At 37.9% G+C, this 25058-nt stretch overlaps 1 protein-coding gene across 3 annotated transcripts; it reads left to right on the forward strand.

The window, feature by feature from the left end:
• Window positions 1-227: 227 nt before the first annotated feature.
• LOC121509862 (ceramide transfer protein-like) lies at window positions 228-24326 on the forward strand. 3 transcript variants are annotated; one of them, XM_041787604.1, is made up of 18 exons: window positions 228-903; window positions 1121-1255; window positions 3639-3755; window positions 13637-13744; window positions 14045-14183; window positions 14754-14840; window positions 14960-15117; window positions 18094-18186; window positions 18350-18436; window positions 18628-18720; window positions 19089-19166; window positions 19778-19873; window positions 20227-20359; window positions 20458-20528; window positions 20623-20751; window positions 21726-21855; window positions 23737-23874; window positions 24047-24326. In XM_041787604.1, the coding sequence occupies exons 1-17, from the start codon at window positions 814-816 to the stop codon at window positions 23862-23864; spliced, it is 1872 nt and encodes a 623-aa protein (XP_041643538.1). In that variant the 5' UTR covers window positions 228-813; the 3' UTR covers window positions 23865-23874; window positions 24047-24326. The 3 variants fall into 3 exon arrangements, with proteins under 3 accessions (XP_041643538.1, XP_041643536.1, XP_041643537.1); XM_041787602.1 differs by lacking the exon at window positions 19089-19166; XM_041787603.1 differs by lacking the exons at window positions 228-903; window positions 1121-1255; window positions 3639-3755; window positions 19089-19166 and adding an exon at window positions 9703-9768.
• Window positions 24327-25058: the final 732 nt, after the last annotated feature.

A 25058-nucleotide genomic window follows, 5' to 3' on the forward strand; every position in this document is an offset into this window, starting at 1 on the left:
TTTGCGCAGTGCATCTATAAAACGTTTCTTTAAGCAGCACTCCGTGCACCTCCAAACATTAAAAAATAAAGTAAAAATTCACCGGTTTCAGATACGGTAATCGTAGATGAAACAATCCTTCTCAAGCACTTCGTCCCTTAGAGTCCATGCTTTTAATTTGATATTCTTCCGGAGTTGCAGTGATCGTGTCTAGCTTCTCTCTCTTTAACGTACACAGTAAAGCGTGGCTGCAGCTCCTCCCCCCCGACCCGAATGAAGACAAGCTAGTCAGTTCTCAGCTATTGCTAACCAAACTGCGGAACCACAGGAGGGAAAGAGTCTATTGCTGGGGATTTGTAGCTCGAAGTTGCGGTGCAGTGTTGAGACGAAGGCCTTCCTCATCGATAACCTCGGATGCAGCTAGGACAGCTAACACGAACAGTGCCAAGTTCCTCGTTAGCTTAAGTTGATAAAATTAGCTAGTTGCGTCGTTTGACAGCTAACGCTAACTAGCTAGTCTCATTGGTATTCGACGTCAGTTTCAAAACAAAGCCCGCAAAGCCAAGAAGTTGAGACTCAGCTGTCACCTCCAGAGCAGATTGCTACAAGATAACCTGGACAGATTTAATGATAGAAGATAAATATTGCTTTTCACACTCGTAGTCTATGGATAGTTAACCCTGTTTTGCTGACATAAGGGCTAAGTTAAATAGGCTGTCTGCAGATTTGGCTCAGGAGCGTTTGAACTTAACATCATAACTAATCGTGCAGCAAAGTGGTCTTAGTGCCTTCTTGAAACAATTTGGTTCAAGTTTCCTTCAAGCTTGGATTTAAATGTCCGAAAAGAGTTCATCGTCTGGTTCGGATGAGGATGTGGACCCTGAATCTGGACAGCATGTGGAGCTGGGAGGCATTTTAAGCAAGGTAATATGAGGTGAACCAATGTATGTTACATTGTGTTCTATCACAGAAAACAAACCTCGACTCTTGGCTTATGAGCCACATTAACACACCACTGGTAAAAAAAAAAAAACAACACACAAGTTTAAGCGTTAATTTTCTACATGCTCATTTAATTGAATGTAACTGCATATTTCTACTTTTTGTTACTCATCAGTGTGTACCTCTTGTGTGTTTACAGTGGACAAATTACATACACGGATGGCAGGACAGATGGGTCGTGTTGAAAAACAATACTTTGAGCTACTACAAGTCAGAGGATGAACGGGAGTACGGCTGCAGGGGGTCTCTGTGCCTCAGCAAGGCTGTCATCACAGTAAGTATTTACCCTTTTTTGAGGACCAAACATTACTCTGCTTCTGTCTATTCATGAGAAAAAAAGCACTGTGAGCTCAGCACCTGTGAAATACTTTCAGGGGGAAGGTTTTTCAAGAAAGGGACGATGAAAGGTTTCGTTTTCTGCATCATTGCACTTGGATTTTGGTTACCTCTCTCTTGCTGTCTTGATTATTTGGTCCCGTCTTTCCCTGTCATTAGCATGACAGCGAGCTTTAAGTCTTTGGATCCACGTTTCTCAAAAATACAGAGGTAAACATTAACTCATAATGAGGCTGTTATTAACATCACAGGGTGAGCTCTACTTTAGCAGACTAAGGCATTGTTGCTCCAGTAGTCATTTGGAAGCATTTTTCCGTTACTCCATGGCAGTCAGTATAGAGGCTGGTTAAAATTTGCATTCCTTACATTTTAAGATACGAATTAACCACATACTATAGAAGTTGGACATTTATTCTCCCTGTGCAGGCCTCCTGTTGGTGAGCTAAGTTGTAATCCCACACCCTGGTTAAATATTCACTCTTCATTCTGAGCATACCGCTACCAAGTACAGAGGCCAAACAAACGGTTTTGCTGTGATTTGTGCAATAGGATTATATGACTCAAAACAGGATTAAAAACCACAACATGAGAGATTACAGTTAGTTTCCTCTTGTGAGGGTGCTCATTTGAGGGAGCGTTACAACAGTTCCTGTGTTTGTGCTGACCCAAATGGATCCTAGGAGACATTTGTGGTGTTTTCTGCTTGTAGACTAGCCAAGCGCATACAGTTTTACTACACATGTTCAGTAAGAAGTAGAGTAGTATGACCCTCTTACTGCCTGTCCCCTCCTCTGAAACATCTAAAGCTAGCAGTATGAGGGCGAAGGAATGCAGAAACAAGCTGCTTTTCTTGCCTAACATCAGTCTGTTACACACTGTCTGCATATGCACACCAGGCTGTTGTCTTACTGCAGGAAATGTTACCATCCAAAAATTCCTCATGTAGGCAAGGTCTTTCATGAAAGCTCACATTAGTTCGCTTCTATGTCTCAGCATCTCTGTGCAAAGTAAACATTTATGTCAATAATTGAGTGTAATTTGTAAGCATTCTTATTTTTAAAGCAAATGTATAGAAAAGGAGAACTTGTAGATTTCACTCAAGAAAGCTATGATCATCAGTTTTTGATCACCTCCTCTTTTCTTAAAGTAAAGATGCTACAGTCTTTGTCTGAGAAAAAAAGTCAGTGCAGTGTGGATGTTCAGCAGTGCTTACGCAGGGAGAAAGAGATCATTCCTGGCCAAATGAAAGACTTATAAAGTGGATTGTAAAGCAGAGTTTTATGGGCCGTGTCTGATACAGCACAGTAAGATAAACTGGATTTCTCTAACCGGTAATGGCAACATGCCTGGATGCACTTGAGGTTACTATTGCTGCTCACCCCTATTTTAAAGAGTGAGTTTGAAACTAGAGGAGGAAGGGTCTGTGGGACTATAAGGACTCACCCCTGTCAGCATCCCAGATATGTAAACTTTGAAACATAATCCCAGCATTTAAAGTTTTAAGGTTTTGTAGTGCAAAATTATGCAGGATGGAAATTTATCTTCATAGTTAGCATGTATGTTGCTATTGTCATTGGCAGCAAATAAACCAGCACATGAGCGCCATTCAGCAAATCTAATTAAACATGTGCGACGTGAGGTTATGTCAGCTGACAGTGGAGACTCAGCCCTGGTGCTGTGAGGAGAGAAACGAGAACGAGCTCCAAGTAAACGGTGCCTTACTCCTTCTCAGGAACCTTGGCAGGGCAGATCTCTCTTCAGCTGAGTGCAGTGGTCAAATTCCAATCTCAGAGGAAACGGGGGGGAATTCTTTTGTGCACGTGTTTGGGTGCCTAAGGCGGTCAGTGGTTGGAGTTGGGTGGGGTGGATTTTAGAACAGGGGAGTGAAATAGTTGAAAAATTTGGCCTAATAGCAGAAGGAAAGGTTGTGATGACCCAGGTTCAGGCAAAGGCATGCTGAAAGAATCTGTGCTTTTTTTGTACATTTCTGTCTGCAGCAGTTGTTTAGGGTTGTGCCTTCAGACATAAGACATCAGTTTCTCATTAAAATAGCTGTTTATTGTGAGGAAGAAGCTTTTCTGTGACTAATGAAATCCATGTGTAACCAGAATATGTCATATCTAGTCAGCCAGTGCCATAAACAAGAAGACAAGTTTAGAGATGATACAGTTAAATTTTGCATTTTATGTTACTGAAGTAGTGGAAAATGTTTAATTGATTCTTCATTTTTGTTGGTATAAAAATACAGTCGATGACACTATGTCCTCACGTGACTGACATACCTCGCCCTGTGACTGTTTCTCCTCTCCTTCTCTCTGCAGCCTCATGAGTTTGACGAGTGTCGTTTTGACATCAGTGTGAACGACAGCGTTTGGTACCTGAGAGCTGAAGATCCTGAACACAGACTCCAGTGGATTGAGTCAATAGAGCTGCACAAGGTGAGTGAAATGGGTTTATATCCTTCAAAGTATGTTTTTTTTCTTGCTTACTTTTTATTTACGACTTAGTTTGCTTGTCACACAGATTGTCTCGGGATTAAGTCATTCTTGGAAATTTTTCTCAACTGTAAGCAAGTCATTTGTATTACTTCAGATGCTCAGTGTGTTTGAATCCAGCCCCTGATAAGCTTTTATTTTTGGACTTGTGTGGAGTTTGACAGGAATCTAAACTCATTCTTCTCATGTTGTATGGTGTGAGTGGCTAAGGCTATGGTAAATATTTGATTCTTTTTTGACTTGCTTGATGTTTTATTGAAAACATGACTTAGCTGCCTTATTCACATATTTATTTTTTTGGGTTCAATTTTAGGTCAGGGTGTTTATGAACAGACAGGCAGTGATCTGTTGAGTTCAGGGAGCTGGGTGTGGCTGGGATTCAGGGAGTCAGATACACACAAGGCATACACACAGACCTTCCCCCCTGGGAATGTGAGGAATCTGAGGAGTGAGATGTTGAAGTGGGGGTATCCCCAGTCATCAGATATCAGGCAGCTGCTATCTAGGAAAAGATGCTTTGTTTCTCAACTTAAAGTGTATCAAGCATGTAAGATGTGATGCTGTTGCTTACAAGACAATTCTGGGATATTTTTGAATTTATACTTGACTAGATATGTCGATCATGCTGTTTGGGGTTATACCTAAACAATTAAAAAGAAAATGTGTTACATTTTATTAACTATTTATTAATTTGCTCTCATAGAAGCCAACCTACTCTACAAACAATCAACTCACTTGTACACCATCAGTTTGTACTTGTAATTAGTGCTGAGGGAGTCATTGAGTTTAATTTTCAGTTACACTTTTGCCGTCCCACAAGAAAACAAGATAATCAAGATTTGTCGATTTCTGTGTTGCATGTTCCACATGTTTTGTCCATAGGTTTGGTCCTGTGTGCAAAATATGTCAGCAAAACCAAGTTACTTTTTTTTTTTAATCATTATTATTATTTTATTAATTCTTCATATATTCACATGTCAGAGCTTATAAGAACCGGTTTATTTCCATTGCAGTATGCATTTAATAAAATGTTGAATAGATACTGGTTTTTCAATGCTCTGCCCTTATGTTTTTGACCAACCTATGTAACTTTTGGTATGTTTTTATTAGGGTTGAATGATTTGGGAAAATAATGTAATTGTTTTTTTTCTCCAGTATTACAATTGCAATTAATATACAATTATTTTTTAAGTTTCTCACCTTAAGTTTTTCTCATTGAACGAGCAATAAGTCATTTTACATAATAACAAACACAATTTTTTGTAGATTAAACGGAGGCAAAATAATATTGAAAAATCTTGTGGTTATTTTGACTCATGCAAATTCCACATGGATTGTTGTATTAAAGGGAATAATTATTTACTGTCTTTCTCATTGTTGATATGAAAAACATATAAAAACAAGTAAAGTATGATTTTTTCCAAACTGTTCTATAAAAAATTGACACTTGAATGTTTGCATGATATGTAGAGCGTAACATCTCTGCTGCAAAAAATGTTGTAAACTGAAAACTTAGACACATTTAAGTTGAAAGAAATATTGGGATTTGAAAATTGAAGTAGAACATATTGCAGTTTAATCTAAATTTAGATTAATTGCCCATCTTTAGTTTTTTATTTGAGTCTAATGGGTGTGGATATTAACTGTGTTGGTTGAGCTTTGAATTGCGGGTAAAATTATGTCACTATGTAATAGACAGTAACATTTTTTTGAATCTTGAATAGTATTAATAATTTCTCATTTATGTTTTTGGCTCTCCTACAACATTGTAATTATTTCTGCTATTAGATTTTTTTGGAAAATTGTCCAAAATCAGCATTGAAATTTATGTAATTTGCTGTTTGGGGAATTTGCATAGAAATTAGGCAGTATTTTCATGTAAATTAGAGGGTATGTTTGAATATTTTAGAGAGTTTTATTGGAGGATTTGGGAAGATAGTTTTTGTTTTTTGTTTTTCTTTGCATTTTCATGAATTTGGGGAAATGCTCCTAAACATTTTTTTTGGAATAGGACTGGGAATTTGTGAGGCTTTTTTTTTTTTTTTTTTTTTTTTTTTTAGAAATTTACATGGAAATTTCAGGGAGTGTTTGGCTGTCTGGATATTCCAATCATTCCATGGAACTTTGGGGAATATCTTTGTAATTTTTAGAATTTGCTTTGACATTTGCTTGAACATATCAGGATTTTACATGAAAAATTTTGGGGAATTTTTTTTGGAATATTTTTTCTTTATGAAATAGTTTTACTGAAAGATTTGAGGAGTATATACAGACATTTTGGAGTACTTTCATGGGAATTTTGAAGGATTTTGGAAAGGACAGTTTACAAGAAATTCTTTTTTAGAGACAAGTTTGAAGTTTTAACTTATGAGGTCCTATTCATCCCAGAAAAGTGGGAGAAACTAAAGATGCTTTCCCAGCAAAAGCTCAGGTCTCAGAGTTTTATAATCACAATGTCTATATCAATCAAAATAACTGTGGTTGTGATTTTTGCTATAATGAAACAGCCCTAATACAAATTCTTTAAAAAACAATGAAATGCCAGATTAAAAGAGGCAGATGAATAAATACCAGTGAAAGACTGATATGAATTCATGTCCTTATTATTCTCATTTTTGTAGTTTTGTTGTTGTCTTATTCAGCCTTTAAACCTGTAGTTTACAAACCACCCTAATATATGTCCCTTGGGGAAAAAAAAAATCACTATCCTGTCAATTCTCATTAGGCTAACTTGTCTCCTAAAAGCTGGTTTTGTTCGTGCTCCTGGCTGCTGGCATGTTAATTGAGTGTGGGTGACCGCAGGTCTCTAGTCCATTAACGACAGCATGACAGTTTTCAGGGCAGCGTCTGGATTGTGACCTACAGTAACCTCAATAGGCTTAGTATAGCCGTACCTACAGCAGTGCTATAAATGTGTACCTATACTGCCCCCAAGTGTACAGAGAAGGGCCTGGATAATGCAGTGTTTTACACTTGTGCTCTGGTTTAATCTTTGTTTGAGGAGTCGAGAGGGCTCTAACTGCTGACATCTATCTGAGGATATCTCCACTGTCCTTCTTACTTTCAGAGCATTCTCATTTTCATTCTGAAAATTACAGTGTTCATTCCTTTTGCTGAAAGTTATCAAATCCTGTCCAGAAGCATTTTTTCCATATCTGACTGTCTGAATGAAATCCATATTTGTTTTTGTAATTAAGCTGAAGAAGAGTAGTCTTTAACTATACAGTCTAAATTCAGTTTTTATGTATCCATATGACCAGACTGTAATCCAAACACTGCTGTTACTTTCTCTGACCCTAACAAAGTGATTTATGGCTCCAAGACTGAAGGCTTTACATTTTCCAAGAAAAGTTTTGCAGTGAAAAATACCCCAACCAGTTTACAGTCATCAGAAGATTTTTTCACATAGAGCACTTCACTCACCCGTGTGCTAGATCAGCAAAGAATTAAAAAGCTGAAGTGTTATCTTCATTGATAAAGCATGGCTGTAAACACAAGCCAGTCTTGGTTTGTGGATTATCCTCTTCCTCTTGTTCATGTTAATTATCTTTAGTATTTATGATAAACATGAGAGGCATGGCTGTGTACAGTCCATAGAGGTTATTGTGGACATTACTATAAAACTTCAGCCTTATATCACTTATATTGGCATTTGATCAAGCTCTGTTTGCTGTTGGCTCAGTGATAAGGTATAGTTTTATTACAAGGTTATAGCTTCACCAAATAAAAACTAAAGAATCTGTTTCCCCTGGCTGAAGAAGTTTTATAAAAATGCTCACTATCATTTTATAGGAGCAGTTAATTTTGCGAAGTCACAAATACATAGGTAAATGAATCCCTCTCCGGATCATGATAACAGCACTGTATAAGTCTAAAAACTTGTCATTCACAAACCTTTAAAGCAAATGCAAGCTTCAGCCAAATTTGAATTTCTGGGAGATCAGGTATTAGTGTTGCAATTAATGGACTTTAATTTCAGTCAGAATTCAGGCTTCCAGTGATCATGAAAACAAGATAAAACATGATTGCACACTTATTGGGCTGTATGCCATTTGCTTCTTTTGTTTATGGAATTTGTCATTTGTAGTAAATGTTTTGTTTTTTTGCAACAAGAATATAACACCCATACTTCAAACATGGTTCATTTATTATTATTTATTCATAATTATCATCTTTTCTAATTGTATTTGGACTTAGTACTTTATATTTTCATATATTGCTAGTTTTTCATTATTTTTAATTTATTTTTTAATTTCAAAAGATACAGTCCTTATATTTACAGATAAGAAAAGGAATGGATACATTATCATTAAATTATACATATTTAGACATACCAACATACCTCTAGGTATATTAATAAATTTTGGGTCTTTGTCATACATATCTGTTGACATCTATTCTATGGATACTTTTTTCTATGGCTACCCAGAGGAGCCAGATAAAGGTAACTATATACATCCAGAGAGAAAGTCATCTAGAAAAAGATAAAACACACATAAACAAAAGTGGTAGTTTTTATTTATTCAATTTGCAAATGATAAAATATATCAATATAAGGGAAAAAGGGGGTGTGATCACTGTAAAATTGATAAAACAAGTGTTCCCTCAATGTAAAATGTAAAAAAAAAAATTAGGGTTTAGATTGCACCCACTTTGCTCTGTGACACCTGTATTTTTCCAGTCTTAAATGTACAGAAAAATGAACCTTTTCCATGTTGTAAATCTCCATTGCCACATCTATCCAGGCATTTATTGTAGCATTGCTTGTATTTCAAATCCATTTGATGCAGATATAAAATCAGCAAGTAACCATGTTTGGGAGTTGTGATCTCAATTTGATTGAAAATAACTACAATTAGCATTTCTGCCATAACTGAGCAGCCGTATCAGCTATACAAAACACAAGGGCCTTCTAAAATACAAAACAAAGTGTCTGTAATGCACCTTGAAAACAACAACAATACAAATTAATAAAACCATTTAAAGACCTCCTAAAAGCTTTTAGCTTAGTGTTGTTATCTTTGAGACTACAGACTAACCACATACTAATTGTCTTAATAGAATTAATTTAAGGGCTTTTTATGATGCTATAGTGTTACATATTTTGTTAAATTGCATTTACTTAAATCAGTTTGAATTTATGAACAACAGTAAATGCACATTAATAGGTGTCCAGCAAATCATAGTAACAGCTTTTAAATAGCTCTAATAAACCACCAACCATCTCCTACATATCCACATCACCAATCTTTTATTTTGCAGTGAATAAGAGCAGTTTTTGTGCAAGGCCATTTGTGTTTTTATGTGTGGGTGTGTTTGTGTTGGTGGAAAAAGTCGTGCTAACTGTGGGGACGTTAAGTGCAGCTCTTGATAAATAATGCATCTTTTTTAGACATGCGCTCTCACCGCAACAAAAAATCAAGAGGGACACATAAAACTCTGGATCTGAGAGGACTGTTCCATCCTGTTGGGTTAAAAGGGGGGGTGTGGAAAGAAAGAGGGAACCCCCTTTTATTTACCTAGTTTGTGGTCTCATCTTCAGGATTGTTGGTGGCACAGTCTGAACACAGCTGACCTAGATCTGGCTTCACAATGAGATATCAGCTAAAGAGAACTAAAAAGGATGAAAGAGATCAGGTAGAAGTGAAGCAGGAGCAGTGTTGTTCCCTGCCTCTGACTTTCTGCCTTGCCTGTCTCTCTCTCTCTCTCTCTCTCTCTCTCTCTGTCATAACATTCAGTGGGCTGCTTTGCTCGCCCACCCGTTTGGTACTTTAGTGTGGTATCACACAAACAGCTCCAGACAGCCCTGGACCCTCGCTCTGTAATGCATGCATATGTGCACCCTTTTCAACACACCTCTCTCTCTGACATGCAAACACACAGAGTCCCTGTTTCTTGCTCCATGATGGATATTGGACAAAGAGACGGACAAGATGAAAAGGTTTCACAGATCAGGGTGTGTGGTCTGATGATCTCTGTAAGCAGCAGGAGTGTGGTGTACATACATGTATGTGTGTCTTGAGTTCCTGTGTGCGTCTGCGGTAGATGTGAGTGAGAGCAGACCCGTTTTGCTCTGCAGAGGAAACACAAGACTCATCCTTGTTGCTCCGTCTGTTTCTTCTGCCTCTCCTCCGGCTGCTCAAGAGCAAATCACTTCTCCCTCTTCCTCATTTCCCTCCATCGCTGCTGCTTTCTTTTTCTTGACGAGCTAAGCGGAGGCTGTAAGGCTTTTCTTCCCCCCCGTCTTCCTCTTCCTTTTTGCTCCTCACTGAGGTGTGTCCGGGGAAACAGGAGTACTGGTTTAAGCCTCTCAGCTGTAAGAGCAGTAGGAGTGTTGGGGGAGCGTCAGGTCCATGTTGGGGCCAGCTAACCGCCGGGACTGCAGCAGTGTCCTGCTCTGCCTTGGGTGTTGGAATGGCCGAATGGTGGGCTTTAGCATGTTTGCATGCTGCTTGCTTGCTGTTACCTTCTTCACTGAAGTCTAAGTGGCATGCTGTAATCGGGGTGTGACTTAGAGGACCCATCTTTGCACTCGTTTGAGGATTGTAAAATAAATTATTTTTGAATTTGCATCCCTGAAGAGTATCACATTTCCAACTGGCTAGCCGCGTGTTGAACTTAACGGCATGTCAGTAATTGCAAAGAACATTTAAAATATGAATATGAAAAATGAAAATAGTCATAAGGATGATTATGATAGTTATAAATTACATTTAGAAAGCATAGCTGTGCTTTAAAGTAGATTTTTAAGAGATCATTTTCATTAATACATTTTCAAGCAGCTGTGATATAGGACAAAATATATGCTTTGCTCAGCTACTCTAAACACTTAATTATCACAAGGCTGTAACTCACAATGTCATGTAACGTGTTGCATGTAAATGTGTTTGTTTTGCATGTTGTTTGAAGGATCTGACCAGTTGCATTAAGATGGCAGTCTCTGTTGTTTTCACAGACTGATCTCCATGTTTCCTCAGCACTCTGCTTTGCCTTTTTGTCTCTCCCCAAACAAGTTAAAGCATATTTATGATTTCAGCAACCTATTAGAAGAAACAGAGCAGAATATCTTAGATGGTATTGTAGTTGTGGTGCAAGAAATGCTCTCAGCTAGTATCAGGTTTTGTCCAAATATTTAGCCACTCATGTAACTGCAAAACTGTTGTACTCAGCTGTTTGAAGTGTAGGCGGTGCCAAAAGGTCAACATGAAGTAAACACTGGCACATTTTGTGTGTTTGTTCAAGGTCATGACATGTTGTTGCTTCAGGAAACCAAAATGATTGTAACACTTGGGAATGAAGTAGTTTATGCAGAGAGTTGTGTAACTCTAGCAGTGGAGATAAAGAATCCCTCATCTTTTGAAGTATCAAAATATTAATGTATGCTAACCCAGTGTTGGTGACACACTGCTGCTGAAACTGGAGATAAATTCTCATCAATCATTGATCTCTATTCAAAATTTAAATAACAAACCTAGGATGCAGCTCTTGCACTAACAGTTGCTCTACTGTTTGCGGAGGCAAAAGTTTTCTATTTTTGATAAAATCTGCATTGCAGCAGTGCGACCACTCAGTTACAGTCTAGCCTGACATAAGCTATGCTTGTATGCTGCTCTTCAACGTGACAGATACATCTTTCTTAAGATGTTATTCTCGCCCTACCCTGTCTATATTAAAGCTTGTCAAATTAGCCTAGTCTGGATGAAGTCAGTTTTATGGCTACAGTTTTTGTTTAATTATTATTAAATAATTAAATTTCATATTGATCATGCTTTCTATGGGTTTTAAATGAATATAAAGGATTTTTTTTATAATTTCATTCATTGTCTTATAAAATTAAGAGAAAATCCTTAAACTGATCTGTATTGCGAAGTCAAGGTTAGGTCAGGGCAATTAATTGAAAGTTAGATTAAATTGCAGCAGAGATGTAATGATCTACACGTCATGCAAACATCCAACCATGACTTTTTTCTAGAATAGTTTGAAGAAATATTTAAAAAAAACCAAAGAAAAAAAACATCATTCCCTTTAATACAAAAACTTACATTGTGTTTGTAAGGAGTCCAAACTGTTGCAATTAGATATTTTTTTTCAAAATCATTTAGCCCTAGTTGTGATGATGATTGTTTACACAGCTGCAAGTCAAACAAATCAATCAGTTTGCTAATGTATAGACAGATAAAAATGTCAATAACTCCTGCATCATCTAATTTTATCCTTAAACATTCTGGCCTAAAGAAAAGAACACTTTATGTTTAACCTAATATGTGTAGGCTCAGAGTATGGAATAATATATTGCTTGTGACTATTAAAAATACTTAGCATGAGAACATTTTAAAAATTATTGCATATTAAAATGTAATTGCAAGATAAGAGGAAAAACTACAATTATATTATTTTCCTAAATCGTTCAGCCCTAGTAAAGGCATCGCTGTAATTCTGGCTTCTTAGTAATCATGGGGTGGTGTCAATTTAAACATACTGCACCCTGTAAAAGCAAAAATCAGACTTCATATTCTAGTGGCTGCTCTTAGTAGAGATTATGAATCAGCTCCCGATCTGTTCACCGGCAGTCAAAGCCAGCTCCTTCGGTCTGTCATCCTGTTACAGGTGATGCAATAGCAATTAGCGGAGGAATGTATGTGGGTTTATCGCCTGACCGCCTCCTCACTTTGCCACTGCTCTTAAGCAATACCTCTATTTGTGAGATAGAAAACTTAGATTTATGTTAAAATAAAGGAAAATTCACACTTTTAGGTGATCATTTAACCACAGGTTATCAATGAAGACTCATTAAACACGCCTCTCTGTCTGAAGCCACATCCTAGTCAGTGATTCTCCTGATTAGCTATGAATGAAAGCACCTGTTGTCTCTTTTGCTTCTCTCTGTCTGATAGCAGACAATGCAGTTTGTCGCACTGTTTGTGTTAAAAACAAGATTAACTAACTTTTGTAAGAGCTGTACACACTGATTTTATTATACATAAATTCTGTTGCTGTGCTTAGTTGATAGTCGCAGGCTTCACCTTCACCCAGTCACAACTTAATAGAACAATTGCAGTCTCTGCCACTCCCTAATGCCCAGTCTAACGCAGATCTGTTATACAATGCCATGTGTGACGGTACACTTCATACTGCAGTATAAGTGTGCTGTATTTTTGTCCACAAAGTTACACTCAAGCCTAGATCTGTTCACTCCGGGATCAACGGTTATTTATTTCAACTGTTACACAACCAGGAGGAGTTTCAGGTCTGCTGGAAGGTTTCCTGCGTGTTTCTGTTTGTCATCCTTGGTCCCTTACAAAAGACTGTTTGTCTATGTAGGTGTAGAGCCTGTTGTGGTTGGGCTGAGCATTACTCAGTGCTGCTGACTGCTACTTTTATGAGCTTCAGACCATCTTTTTTTATATCCTATTGTTTTATTGCTTCATGCACTTGCTGGTCTTATACTCCTTCCTTTTTGCATCTTATTTCTCCATTTGTCTAGAGGAGTTGGTCAAGCTTCATTTTAAGTTTAGATTAAAAAGAAGTGTGCTGCGTACTGTTTTGCACTCATTCTGTCTTGTGTGTTAAATATTTCACATTTGCTATAATTTGGAAACAAGAGTATGTCACCACTATCTCACAAACATTTCTATTTACATAATTATTTTCATTTAATGCTTGTTTTCAAAGTATTACAAAGTTCAGTAAATGCATGTGGTTCAGATATTGTAATATCAATAAGTATTCATAATGAATATATAATTATAAAAATAACTGTGATGATCGTAAGCATCCTCAATTTTCCTCTTTGTCATCACTTTCTCTCTTTCCTTTGGTTTCAGGCCGAGTCTGGCTACGGTTCAGAAACCAGTCTCAGGCGTCATGGTTCCATGTTGTCTCTCACCTCTGCAGCCAGTGCCTTGTCTGCTACATCTACATCCTCTTTCAAGGTGAAAACCACACTAACAGCTGAGGCTTGAATGATTTTGGACTGATGTTAAACTGATCCTCACTGCTGTATCTGAAGTATTTCTATCAATACAAATTCAAACTTTGGCCAAATATACTACAGTAATCTCTTAATTCACTAGCTAAAGACCAAGTCAGCTGCGGTTTGTCTAGCCATCCGTACTAGATGTATTTATTCCTCTTTTTACCCTGGCTCTAGGTTGAAACAAAAAACTGCCATGAATCTTTCCCCTGACAGACTTTAAATTGTTTCTCCCTACCCTGTTTCTCTCTGTGCTCAGAAGGGGCACAGGTTGCGTGAGAAGCTAGCAGAGATGGAAACCTTCCGGGACATTCTGTGCAGACAAGTAGACACCCTGCAGAAATACTTTGACTCCTGTGCCGATGCTGTCTCCAAAGATGAATTTCAGAGAGACAGAGGTAATCATAAGCTTACATATGCCTGTAAGGAGCTTATATGGTAGCAGAGATTAAGTGTAACCTGGGGAAAATGTGATAAATGGATCCCTGTGGTTGTGGTATCAGGAAATGATCTTGACATTTTCTGGCTAAGAAAGTAATTCATAGATGTAGAGCTTTTTTCTTAGTTCTTGTAATGTGAGTGTAGAAGGAGAGCGGTTGATAAGGTTTTTTGAGAAAGGAAGTATAAATCAATATCCATTTACAAGGCTCTTTATGGGATGTTAAATATCTGAGCAAGAACTTTTGATATCAATCAGAGTCATGCTACATTATACTTTCTCTTGTATATGAACATGTAATTTAGTTAAGGACCTTTTGTGACTAAAAAATTCAAAGAAATTCACAAATACCCACAGAGGAAAAAGTGTCTGGCTCAAGTGACTCTGAAAACGTAAACACTTACCATTCCTACTGAACAAGTTTGAGAATTTCAGCTATGTTGATTTTGTGTATGTCCATGTTTAGGTATTTATGCTATGATTTTCAAAAAAATACACAAATATAAGGATGTTGTTGTTTTATGAACAGAAGTAGAAGAGGATGAAGACGACTTCCCCGCAACTACAAGACCAGATGGTGAATACAATCACAACAACAACGGCAGCAAAGAGAAATGTGAGTCTGTCTGCACAGGCTGTCTGATCACTCAAAGCTACAATCTAATGTATCCGTATAAAACAGAATTTCAGTCGCCTGGTGCTTAATATCTGATTCATTTTCATTGTCTGTGTCAGTGTTTTCCCCTGCCAGTCCAAAAGGCATGAATGGGATAGACTTCAAGGGTGAGGCCATCACCTTTAAGGCCACCACAGCAGGGATCCTGTCTACATTGTCCCACTGCATCGAACTGATGGTCAAACGAGAGGACAGCTGGCAGAAGAGACTGGATAAGGTACAGCCCCCCCTCTCCACACGTGCTTTAAATGTCACTCACAGCGTGCAAAGTGTTATGTCAGTAATCAGCAGTTACATGAGTGGGCGCGTCAGCAGCTCCCGCTGCATGGATTGCCAAAGGCTGAGGAGCTAATTGTTGCCTTCAGATGATCAGGGCTTAGTTGCAACACTGCTGTACAAATGTTAACCAAGATTGTAGCATTTTGAAACAGTCATTCATGTTGATACTGAGCATGGTAAATGTTACAACACAAAAGGTGTAGGGATATTAGGGATGCACAATATTGGATTTTTTCTGATATCCAACAAGTGGATATTCACAAATTTATTTTAATCAATATTAATACTGATAAATACACACAGTTCCAACATAAACATCTATCTTGAATACACACTTTTAAGGATGAACACGGAAACAAACTTCTATCATTAAAACTTAAGTAATGAGTCATGAACAAAGCCATTTTGTTCTGATATTTACAGACAATGTATTGGCTGTAAATACAGTATCAGCAGAAATGTCCATAGCTGCCAATATTGATAATGAACTTTCTAAGCTGTTATCTGTGGACACTGATATTATGCTAATCAAATGCTGCATCCCTCATAAATTTATAATATATTTTATCTCATGATTAAGGATGCGCAATATTGGATTTTTCCTGATATTTACAAATTCATTTTAGCTGATACCAATATTGATACAGATATTTAAATATGTTTAACGTAATTAAAAGTTCAGTCCTTTGAACACAATTTAAGGTTTGAGGATGAAAAAAGAAACAAACTTCTTGTCTTGAAACACACTTTAAAGTTTAAAAAATGAGGATGAATAAAGAAAAAGACCTCAACTTACATAGGTCTGTTGGTCCAGCCTAAAACTCAACAAATTTATTAGTATATATGGCCAAATTTTACAGCCAATATATGCTGATATTCATGGCAAAAAATCGGATGTAAATAACAGCAGAAAATTTTATCTGCAGACACAGTATTTGCCTTTTTTAGCTAATATCTGCCGATATTGATATCAGGCTGATAATATCGTGTGTCCCTACTCATGAGGGTGGCAGTGAAATTGTGCTTGTGAAAGCAGACAAACCTGGATTTTTATCCTCTCTTTTTAGCTTTTGACGAGATGGCATTGATATGTGTTGAAGATTTAATATGTTTCTAATTTCTGCATGTTTATATTTGGTAGAATTATTCATACATTTTTAAGGAAGATAGTTTGGGGGCCTTCATTTTTGGTGTTTTTAGCAGGAGTCCATTGATATTGTTTACTCAGGGGAATATCAGTACCCGTTATTACTAGTGCATGTTTTATGTTGTTTGGAACCGATGTGCTATGCAAACAAACTGTACTTAATGTGGCAAAAGTAAAAACGCATGTTATGAAAATGAACAATATTGCACTAGCTATAATCAGGCAGATAAACAGTCTACCACTAGTTCTTGTTATATGTTTCAGTTTTCAGCTGCCAGTTTCAGTCGTAAAGCATGATGATTTCTATAGATACTAAACAGGCTTAGTCAACAATAGAACTAGGGCAAAAACATCTCACTAATCCATAGATTACACAGCCCAGATAAGTGAAAACTTACTTAAATGGCTATTGATAATTACTCAATGCAAACTTTAAAATAGTCCAACCTGCTTACCAGAACACAAATGCACCTGTTGTCCTTAGTGAACTTTAACCCTTCATTATTTGGTTGAGTGTTTGGAGTTCACAGCATCTATTTCAGCCACTTATTTATCCTTATCTACAGAGCTTTTAGAATATCTGTGTAAAGGTATGCTCCTCAGAGCTTGACATGCTTACAATGATGAGCTCAGCTGATGTTGTCAAACCAGTTTCTTTATTTCCTGTGCAAAAGCGAGCTGCCCAACCCTAAAATCCAACCAAAGCAGGGAAGTGCTTTCAGTTCGCTACAGTGCTTGAGTGAAACTACCTCAGTCTTATCATAGTTTAGTTATGTGTGTGTGTGTGTGTGTGTGTGTGTGAACTTTAGCTGCTGATGTGGAGTTGGGAAATAGAAAAAGCCACAGAAAACACACCAGAAGGAAAAATCCTCTTCTGCCAACACTGATAGTGAACAGAAGTACTTTGAAAAATGACTTCGCGGACATCTTGGTGCAGTTTGTTGAGGCCTTCGCTTCACAAGGGGACAGAGCTGCTTAAATACCAGACACAGAAATGGATACCTCTGCAGACCTGCAGTCTCTTCTTCACAGTAGGTTTCTGTCCGAATGTGTGAGAAGTGCGGAAACAGAGCTGGGAGCAGGATCGGCTCCTGTTTACTTTGTGCCTGATGCTTCATGTTCACACCTTTCTGTTGAGGTTTTGTTGATGCTGTCTGATCTTTTTCCTTTTTTTTAAAGTATTTTTAAACAAGTACAGAAGTAAATAAAGCAGTAACGTCACTGTTACTGCACTAGTTTTCTTTTCTTATACTGTCTGAAATATGAACCTTTTTGTACACCGTGAAGTGGTTTTAGTGTATGTAAGAAGTTCAGTTTGATTCATTCGCTGTCACAAACAAACTTGATATTGAAGGTGTCTTTTTAAGTTTCTGTGTTTTTTAAAGAAAAGATGGTTAAAGCAGTCGGAGCGGTCTGTTCTGGTTGAAGTGAGTGAAGTGTGCTTATTTGCCTCTGGCAGGGAATGAGAGATTATGTAGAACCTGTTTGAGTGTTCAGAGATGAATGAACTGAAGTGATGGATTTGCCCTTTTTGTCCTCTTTATTTGTGTCTCCTATAGTTGTAATCTGATTAGCGAAATATTGTCACTCTGACAAGGATGATCTGGGCATATAATGCTGTACTCCTTTTGTTTGTTGTCTAAATATAGATCAGATCTACTTTAAATGCTACAGCAATAACTCAGTGGGTGTTCCAGCCTAAATGCCGCCTTTATTAATAATTGTGTAACACTGAAAACACAACACTTCTCCTCCCTCTTTGTTCAGGAGTTAGAGAAAAGAAGGAGGGTAGAAGATGCCTACAAGTCTGCCATGAATGAACTGAAGAAAAAGTCGCACTACGGAGGCCCTGACTATGAGGTTAGATGAAATTAGATTAATTAATTACAGCTGGTGAAAGATTTCTTGGCTCATCCTTGTTATGTCTCCCCCGTTGACATGTGCATTTCTATATTACCCTGCACTTTTCTCAGTGTTGTAACCAAAGGATGCTTTCACTGATGACACTGTTTCCTTTCCTCAGGAGGGGCCCAACAGTCTGATCAATGAAGATGAGTTCTTCGATGCAGTGGAAGCTGCACTGGACAGACAGGACAAGATAGAGGAGCAGGTATGATGTTCAGAACAAATTGTCCTTTCCCATCTCTAAGTATAAAAAGTACACATAAAACCTAGAACTAACACTTCATTTCTACCTCTATCTCTTTTTAAAACAGTTTAGTAAACTTTTACCAAGCAAAATTAGCTGAACAGCAGTAACACCCAGTCCTCTCTGTTATACTCCTACTCTCTGTCCCTCAGTGCCAGTCGGAGAAGGTGAGGATACCTCGACTGACTCCAGTGCCTGCGGGAGACGCCTACTCCACGATCGGTACCCACCGATATGCCACCAAGGTGCCCGACACAGCTCTGTTTTCACTGTGCTTCATTTTCCTCCTGTTCTAATATAAGAAAATTGAGCGCTGCTATTCTCATCGTATCATCATTCCTGTCTGCAGTCTAGTCAGTTAACAACCTGTCTGGTCTGTCCACAAGTCTTTGCTGGTGCAACTTGTGTGCTCCTGTTTAATTGTTCCATGCTTTACTTCAATTTCTTCACAGAAAAAATCATTTTATGCCTCTTATTGCAGTAATTTGGGAGCTTATGCAGCACCTTCATGTGAAAACTATTTCTGATAGTGCCCTGTGGACCTCTGCAGCAGAGCCTCTTAATGCTTTGTTGCTTATTCCTTTCTCTTTCAATCTTCCTTTCTGCTGCACAGCCCCATAGCCATTCTTCTTCACTATCATCTGTTGAGCTAGTCAGTGCCTCGGACGACATTCACAGGTTCAGCACGCAGGTACTGTACTTGTTCCGCAGCTAGCACCTGTTTCTGCAGGGGTACGCATCCGTCTACTGCTTCTTCCCACTGCAGCAGGCAGAGAGCATGAGAATGTCTACTAACCAGTCTCTCCAGGATTTCATGAAGATTTCAGCTCCATCTAGCAGCATGCTTTAGTCTCCATAGTGCTATGTGATGCATCAGGACTAAAAAAATAGAAATTCCTGGAATGACTGACAGGTTGTCTGCTTCACGTAGCGGTTGTAATAATAACCCTGATTAGTTTAAAGAGAAACCTCATTTCCTATCCCCTCGTCACTTCTGCAGCATGAGCATGTGCATGTGTTCATGTTAAGTTACAGCGTATAATATTTATGTGGCCACTGTTCAGAAGCTGTTATGTTTTCTTAAGAAATTCCTAAGATTTTAAGAAAGCCATGTTTTTTTCTCTTTGACTGCTCTGACTTTATTCAGAATACAAGCACAGGTGCCAGGTGTGTCATTGCTCAAGTCTATAAATCATTAAATCTAAAATGTCTTCTCTCCTCAAACTTCTTTTTTTTAAGCTGGTCCTCAAATCGTGAAATGAGAAAACAGGAGGATTTAATCAATATTCGTCTGTGTCTCAGGTGGAGGAGATGGTGCAGAATCATATGACTTACTCTCTTCAAGATGTGGGTGGAGATGCCAACTGGCAGCTGGTAATAGAAGAAGGAGAGATGAAGGTAAGCACGGAGGAGCGAAGCAGCTCATGAATCATTTCCCTTGATTGTTGGCTGTGAATATTTAAATCTTATTCAGGATTTAAAAAAGGAACTGTGATTGCAGAATAATGGTTTACAGAGCACATGCAGGAACAATATTTCAAAGGAGGTTTAAATAGTGAAAAACATTCCTGCGTGTGTAAATCATAAGTCACAACTAGTTGAAAAACTGCCTTAAGTATTTTGCTGAGTGTCCCTCAGTGATTTTACACCAGAACAGCTTGAGAGATGCTTCATGGTAGAATTAAGAGTATACTTCAGGATGTTTTTAGTGCTTCAGATCTAATTATTCATTTCTCACTTTGTGTCAACAGGTGTACAGGAGAGAAGTGGAGGAGAATGGCATTGTGCTGGATCCTCTCAAAGCGACTCATGCAGTGAAGGGGGTAACAGGACATGAGGTCTGCCACTACTTCTGGGACACCTCTGTGCGATTGGACTGGGAGAGTGAGTTAACTACAATAGAAGTCGGCATCTTACGTATATGGAGTTGGGGTTTTTTTCTGTTTCAATGTCATGACCCATCTGACCTCTTCCTCCCACAGCCACTATTGAAAATTTCAACGTTGTGGAAACACTCTCTGATAACGCGGTCATTGTTTATCAGACGCACAAGGTAAGCGAAGCTTTTACACAACACTGATGATTGTTGATGATTGCTGTTCTGTGGTCTGTTTGATCCCAGCGTAATGCCTCTGGTTGTGTTTCAGAGAGTCTGGCCTGCATCGCAGAGAGACGTTCTTTATCTGTCAGCCATCAGAAAGATCTTGGCAACAAATGAAAATGATCCCGACACATGGCTGGTCTGCAACTTCTCTGTGGACCATGACAATGCCCAAGTAAGATCACTACTAAAAAGCCTTTAATGCGAGAATATACGGTCTTAGCTACTTTGAGTTTTAAAATACAGTGCTAAAATAGAAAAATGTAATTCTTGATTGTGTTCTGTCGCTTTCTGGCCACTTAAGTAGAAAAATCTGACCATCGATTGTCCCAATGCTTTATGGTATCAAACCATTGTTTTTTAATTCTCATAGTCTAATCTCAGAATGCCCCAAGAACGCTTAATTTGCATGCAATAACAAATACTACTGAGGTTTTTGTTGATTTTGTCACATTTTTCACACCCTTATGTAATGGGTTAGAAATTGAAAATATGAATGGTTCTTAAATCGTATGAGGAGGGTCTTGAAAAACAGGTATTAAAAGTATTAAATTGAGATTTTCTGTATAATCACTGCGACATTACACTTCATGCCATCCGGCAGTTGTGAGTTAGCATCTAGTGAAACAAGAACTCTGATAAACATGTTTCCTTGTCTGCTGTTTTACATGTTAACATAGTTGATTCATAAAAAAGTAGATGCCCTGTGCAGAGCACTGTTGGAAAGGATGACACAAACCCTCAGCTCAACAGAAAATAAGAGTGTACACCACATGTAAAAGAGTTAAATTGAACCTTTTTTATTTAGTTTTCATTTTCAGACAAACGCTGTTTCTTGTGTAGAAACATGTGGTTTGTTTTAAAATCATGACTTAATTTAAAAAGGGGTGAAAGTTCAGCTTTTTTGTTTGTGCTGAATCCTCTTATTTTAATGTTATTTTATACATTGAGTGATGTTTTCCAGATTTATTCAGACATCCAAGTGTTTTTTTGTTATGTATTTGATGTATTACCAAATATAATTATCCCTCAGTCAAACAAGGCACTGTAAATATCAGGCATAATAGTGCCAGCCCTCTTCAACTTCCATCACAGCTTATATTAAAGCTGGGAGTTTTTTTAACATTTACATTTGTGTTAAACTTTCAGCCTACTAATCGGTGTGTTCGTGCCAAAATTAATGTCGCCATGATCTGCCAAACTCTGGTCAGCCCACCAGAAGGTGACAAAGAGATCAGCAGAGACAACATCCTTTGTAAGATCACCTACGTTGCCAATGGTAAGTGTCCCTCAGTCTGAGAAAATGTCACACACCTACTGTCACTATCACTGGAAACAACAGCGGCTAAGTGAAAAACAATCCTATCATTGACATCAGTGTCACTAAGAATCACAAGCACATAAATCCAAACAAATATAGATACCTAACACTGAGACAAAGTCAATCTGGAGTACTGTTTCTTGTTAACATAAAATCCATACTTGGAAAAGGTATAATCCCAACAAAATTCTCAAGACTAAAGAGGGGATGAAAAAATCATTAATGATATTCTCAGGCTGCTAGGCCTTAAAACAAAACCACTGAGGGCTACATAACACTCTAATTTGTTAATCTATGCCCTCAGTGTGGCATCTATGTGAAAATAAGACAATCCAATATCTTCTTTCTTTAATGTAAGGTTTATTTGCCATTCATTAAAGGTCTTCATTGTTCTCCACTTGCAGGAGATGAGCATGCCCATTATCCAGGGTTTAAATAGTATTAAAAGTTGATAAATCAATTTTAGCCAAAATGAAGGCTTTAAAAAGGTATTAAAAAGTCTTAAATGCAGAATATGGGGTCTTAAATGTTGTTTTTAATTTTTATATTAAAAAGGTTACAGTCCACATAACATGATGGGAATGGAAATATTGACATTAATACAACTTAGCTAAACTGAGCTATGGCTGATCATCTGCAACAGTAAAGTGTTCGTGCACACATTCTATAGGTATCCTGGAATGGGCATTGTATTTTTTCTTAAAACCTAAATGTAGGCTGTTCTACTTTTTAGCTTTAACTGCAGTGCAGAACATGTAATAATTACTTCTAGATTGTGGTATAACTTGAGATGCCACTTGAGAGAAAAATAAGACCATACATCCTGATTCCTTACAGTATCAGACGGTTTCTACTACAGGCATTTTCTTTTCTTTGTTGTCACGTTTTTGTCTAACTACTGGCACAGAACCCATACTTACTTTGCACGATGCAGTAGTCTTAAAATGTAAACAGAAGTGCTTGAAAAAGGTCTTAAAAAGTGTTAAATTTAATGTCAGATTTTCTGTATTCACCCTGTTACCTTTAGTGTGTTACCTTAGTCGATGTGTAGCTCAGAAAACTGTATGTGTTTCTCCATCTAGCAACACCTGACACCTCAGTAAAAGTTCCTACCAATAAAATGCACTACCTGAAAGCAAAGGCAACACTTGCTGGAGTAATTTGTGTCTCAACACTCCTCACACCAGTCCCAGAATATGTCCCAACAATATCATGTAAGAAGGATAATTCAGGCTAAAGATGTGTATTGTGTTCATGAGTAATACCCTAAGACAAGTCTGGAAAATGGAACGTCTGCTAGCGCTTTGGATGGTGTTATCTGTTTGGGTTGTGAGAAGGGGTTTTAATCATCAGAAATGACCTTAGTCTATCAAGGTCCAATGAAGACTTAAGTAGCAAAATAGAAAAGGAAAATAAAAATGTACCGTCATAAATGTGATTCCAGCTGGCTTGTGTTTTGTTTTTGTTTTTATTATTGGTAATCTGCATGACTAGCTGGGTCACTTCTGACTATTTTTTTTGGCATTACTACCTTTTGTAAAAATACAGAAACACTTCGTATCAGCCAATGTTCCTGCTAATTGGCTCTTTTACAGCTGGTAGCTGAATAAACTACACGCTTGTGACTTGCAAATGTCAGCCAGACTTGAAACTGCCTTTCTATCCCCTTGGCTTCTTTCTGACAAAAGACGACTTAAAGGGGGACTTAAGAAAGAATTGAGTTAAATTTTTTCTAGCACTAGAGGGCGCTCTAGACTGTTGTCTGTTCTGCACTGTGGGATTCTCTGTCTTTAAAGAAATGTTTTAATTCACAGTTGCTCTGATTATTCTATTTTGCAGTAAACCCAGGAGGATGGGCTCCAGCTTCAGTCCTCAGAGCCGTGGCCAAGAGAGAATATCCCAAGTTTCTTAAACGCTTCACCTCCTACGTCCAGGAGAAAACAGCTGGGAAGCCGATTCTCTTCTGAGCACAAACAGGTAACCATAAGGCGCAACATTTCTTTATTCAAACTGTGAAAAAAATGTTTTTGTTGATTAGTATTGATTGTCACTTAGCTGTTGCCTGATGTAAAATTAAAAAAATAGACACTAGGTTGTTTTATTTGTGTCATTTTTGTATGTAATCTTGGATTCTTTCTTCTTTTTTCAGGCTTTAGGAGGCTGAGATTTTCCTCTGTAGAAACAACATTGTTCATGGCTCTCCGGACTACATGACCCATTCACCAGTCAACTAGAATGTGTTTTTTTCTTTCTACATGCAGGACAGCATATCATTCAGGACGTCCAACAGGACCCCTGCTCATAGGAGGGACTGGTTTTATGGCTTTAATCCATCAGTAGTTGTCGTCCCAGCCATATTTTAAAGGCCTAACACCATCTGCTGGTCATGGGTACATTTGTTTGTAAATTAAAGAGTTTCCTAAGTGGTTTTTGAATTGTTGTTACCAATTATTTGTTTTTTTGTAAATTGTTTTGTACATTTCTTATGATTACATACTTCTTTTGGGTTTGCTTTAATCACTAGTAATCCTGCTACTTGTGTTGCTGCTGCTACCATGAGAGAGGAAAGCAGGTGAGGACAGGAAAAGCTTGGAGGTGTGATACAGTGTCTCCTCTTGCTTGCCTTCTCCTGTCCCTCTAGTGATGACTCGCTCTGCGGTTTGATGGGGGGTCAGAGCCTAAAGCTTTGAAATCTTTATATTTCTAGATTGTTCTAAAGTAGCTTACAGAAAGCACCGTGGACACAATGTATTGTACAGAGAAAACAGAATAAGTTTACCAATGTGAGAAATGTGAATTGACTGTTAAACGCTTGAATTTGAAGATAGTGATGGGCCAAGGAAACCTGAAGAGGGAGATAAAGAGCATTTTTCTAAGTCTTCAAAACTCATGTTGGATGATAGTTTTGACAAGGTTGAACTGATAATCAGTGATTGGATATCAATGTTGTTGACAGTAGTCTATAGATGCTAAGTGTGGCCCTATTTGTAGAGATATCTGCCTTTAACCTCCATGTTTCATGGTTTCTGACAGGTGTTTAGAAAAGGCCTGCCTTAGTGTCTGATATAAAGATTCCTCTCTTTCATTGAGAGATGAGTGGATACATTTTGTACACCTTGTGTTGTTTTTCACCTTTTACAGCCCCTAATGAGGCAGCAAAA

This window comes from Cheilinus undulatus, linkage group 5 (assembly GCF_018320785.1).
Source record: "Cheilinus undulatus linkage group 5, ASM1832078v1, whole genome shotgun sequence".
NCBI lineage: Eukaryota > Metazoa > Chordata > Actinopteri > Labriformes > Labridae > Cheilinus > Cheilinus undulatus.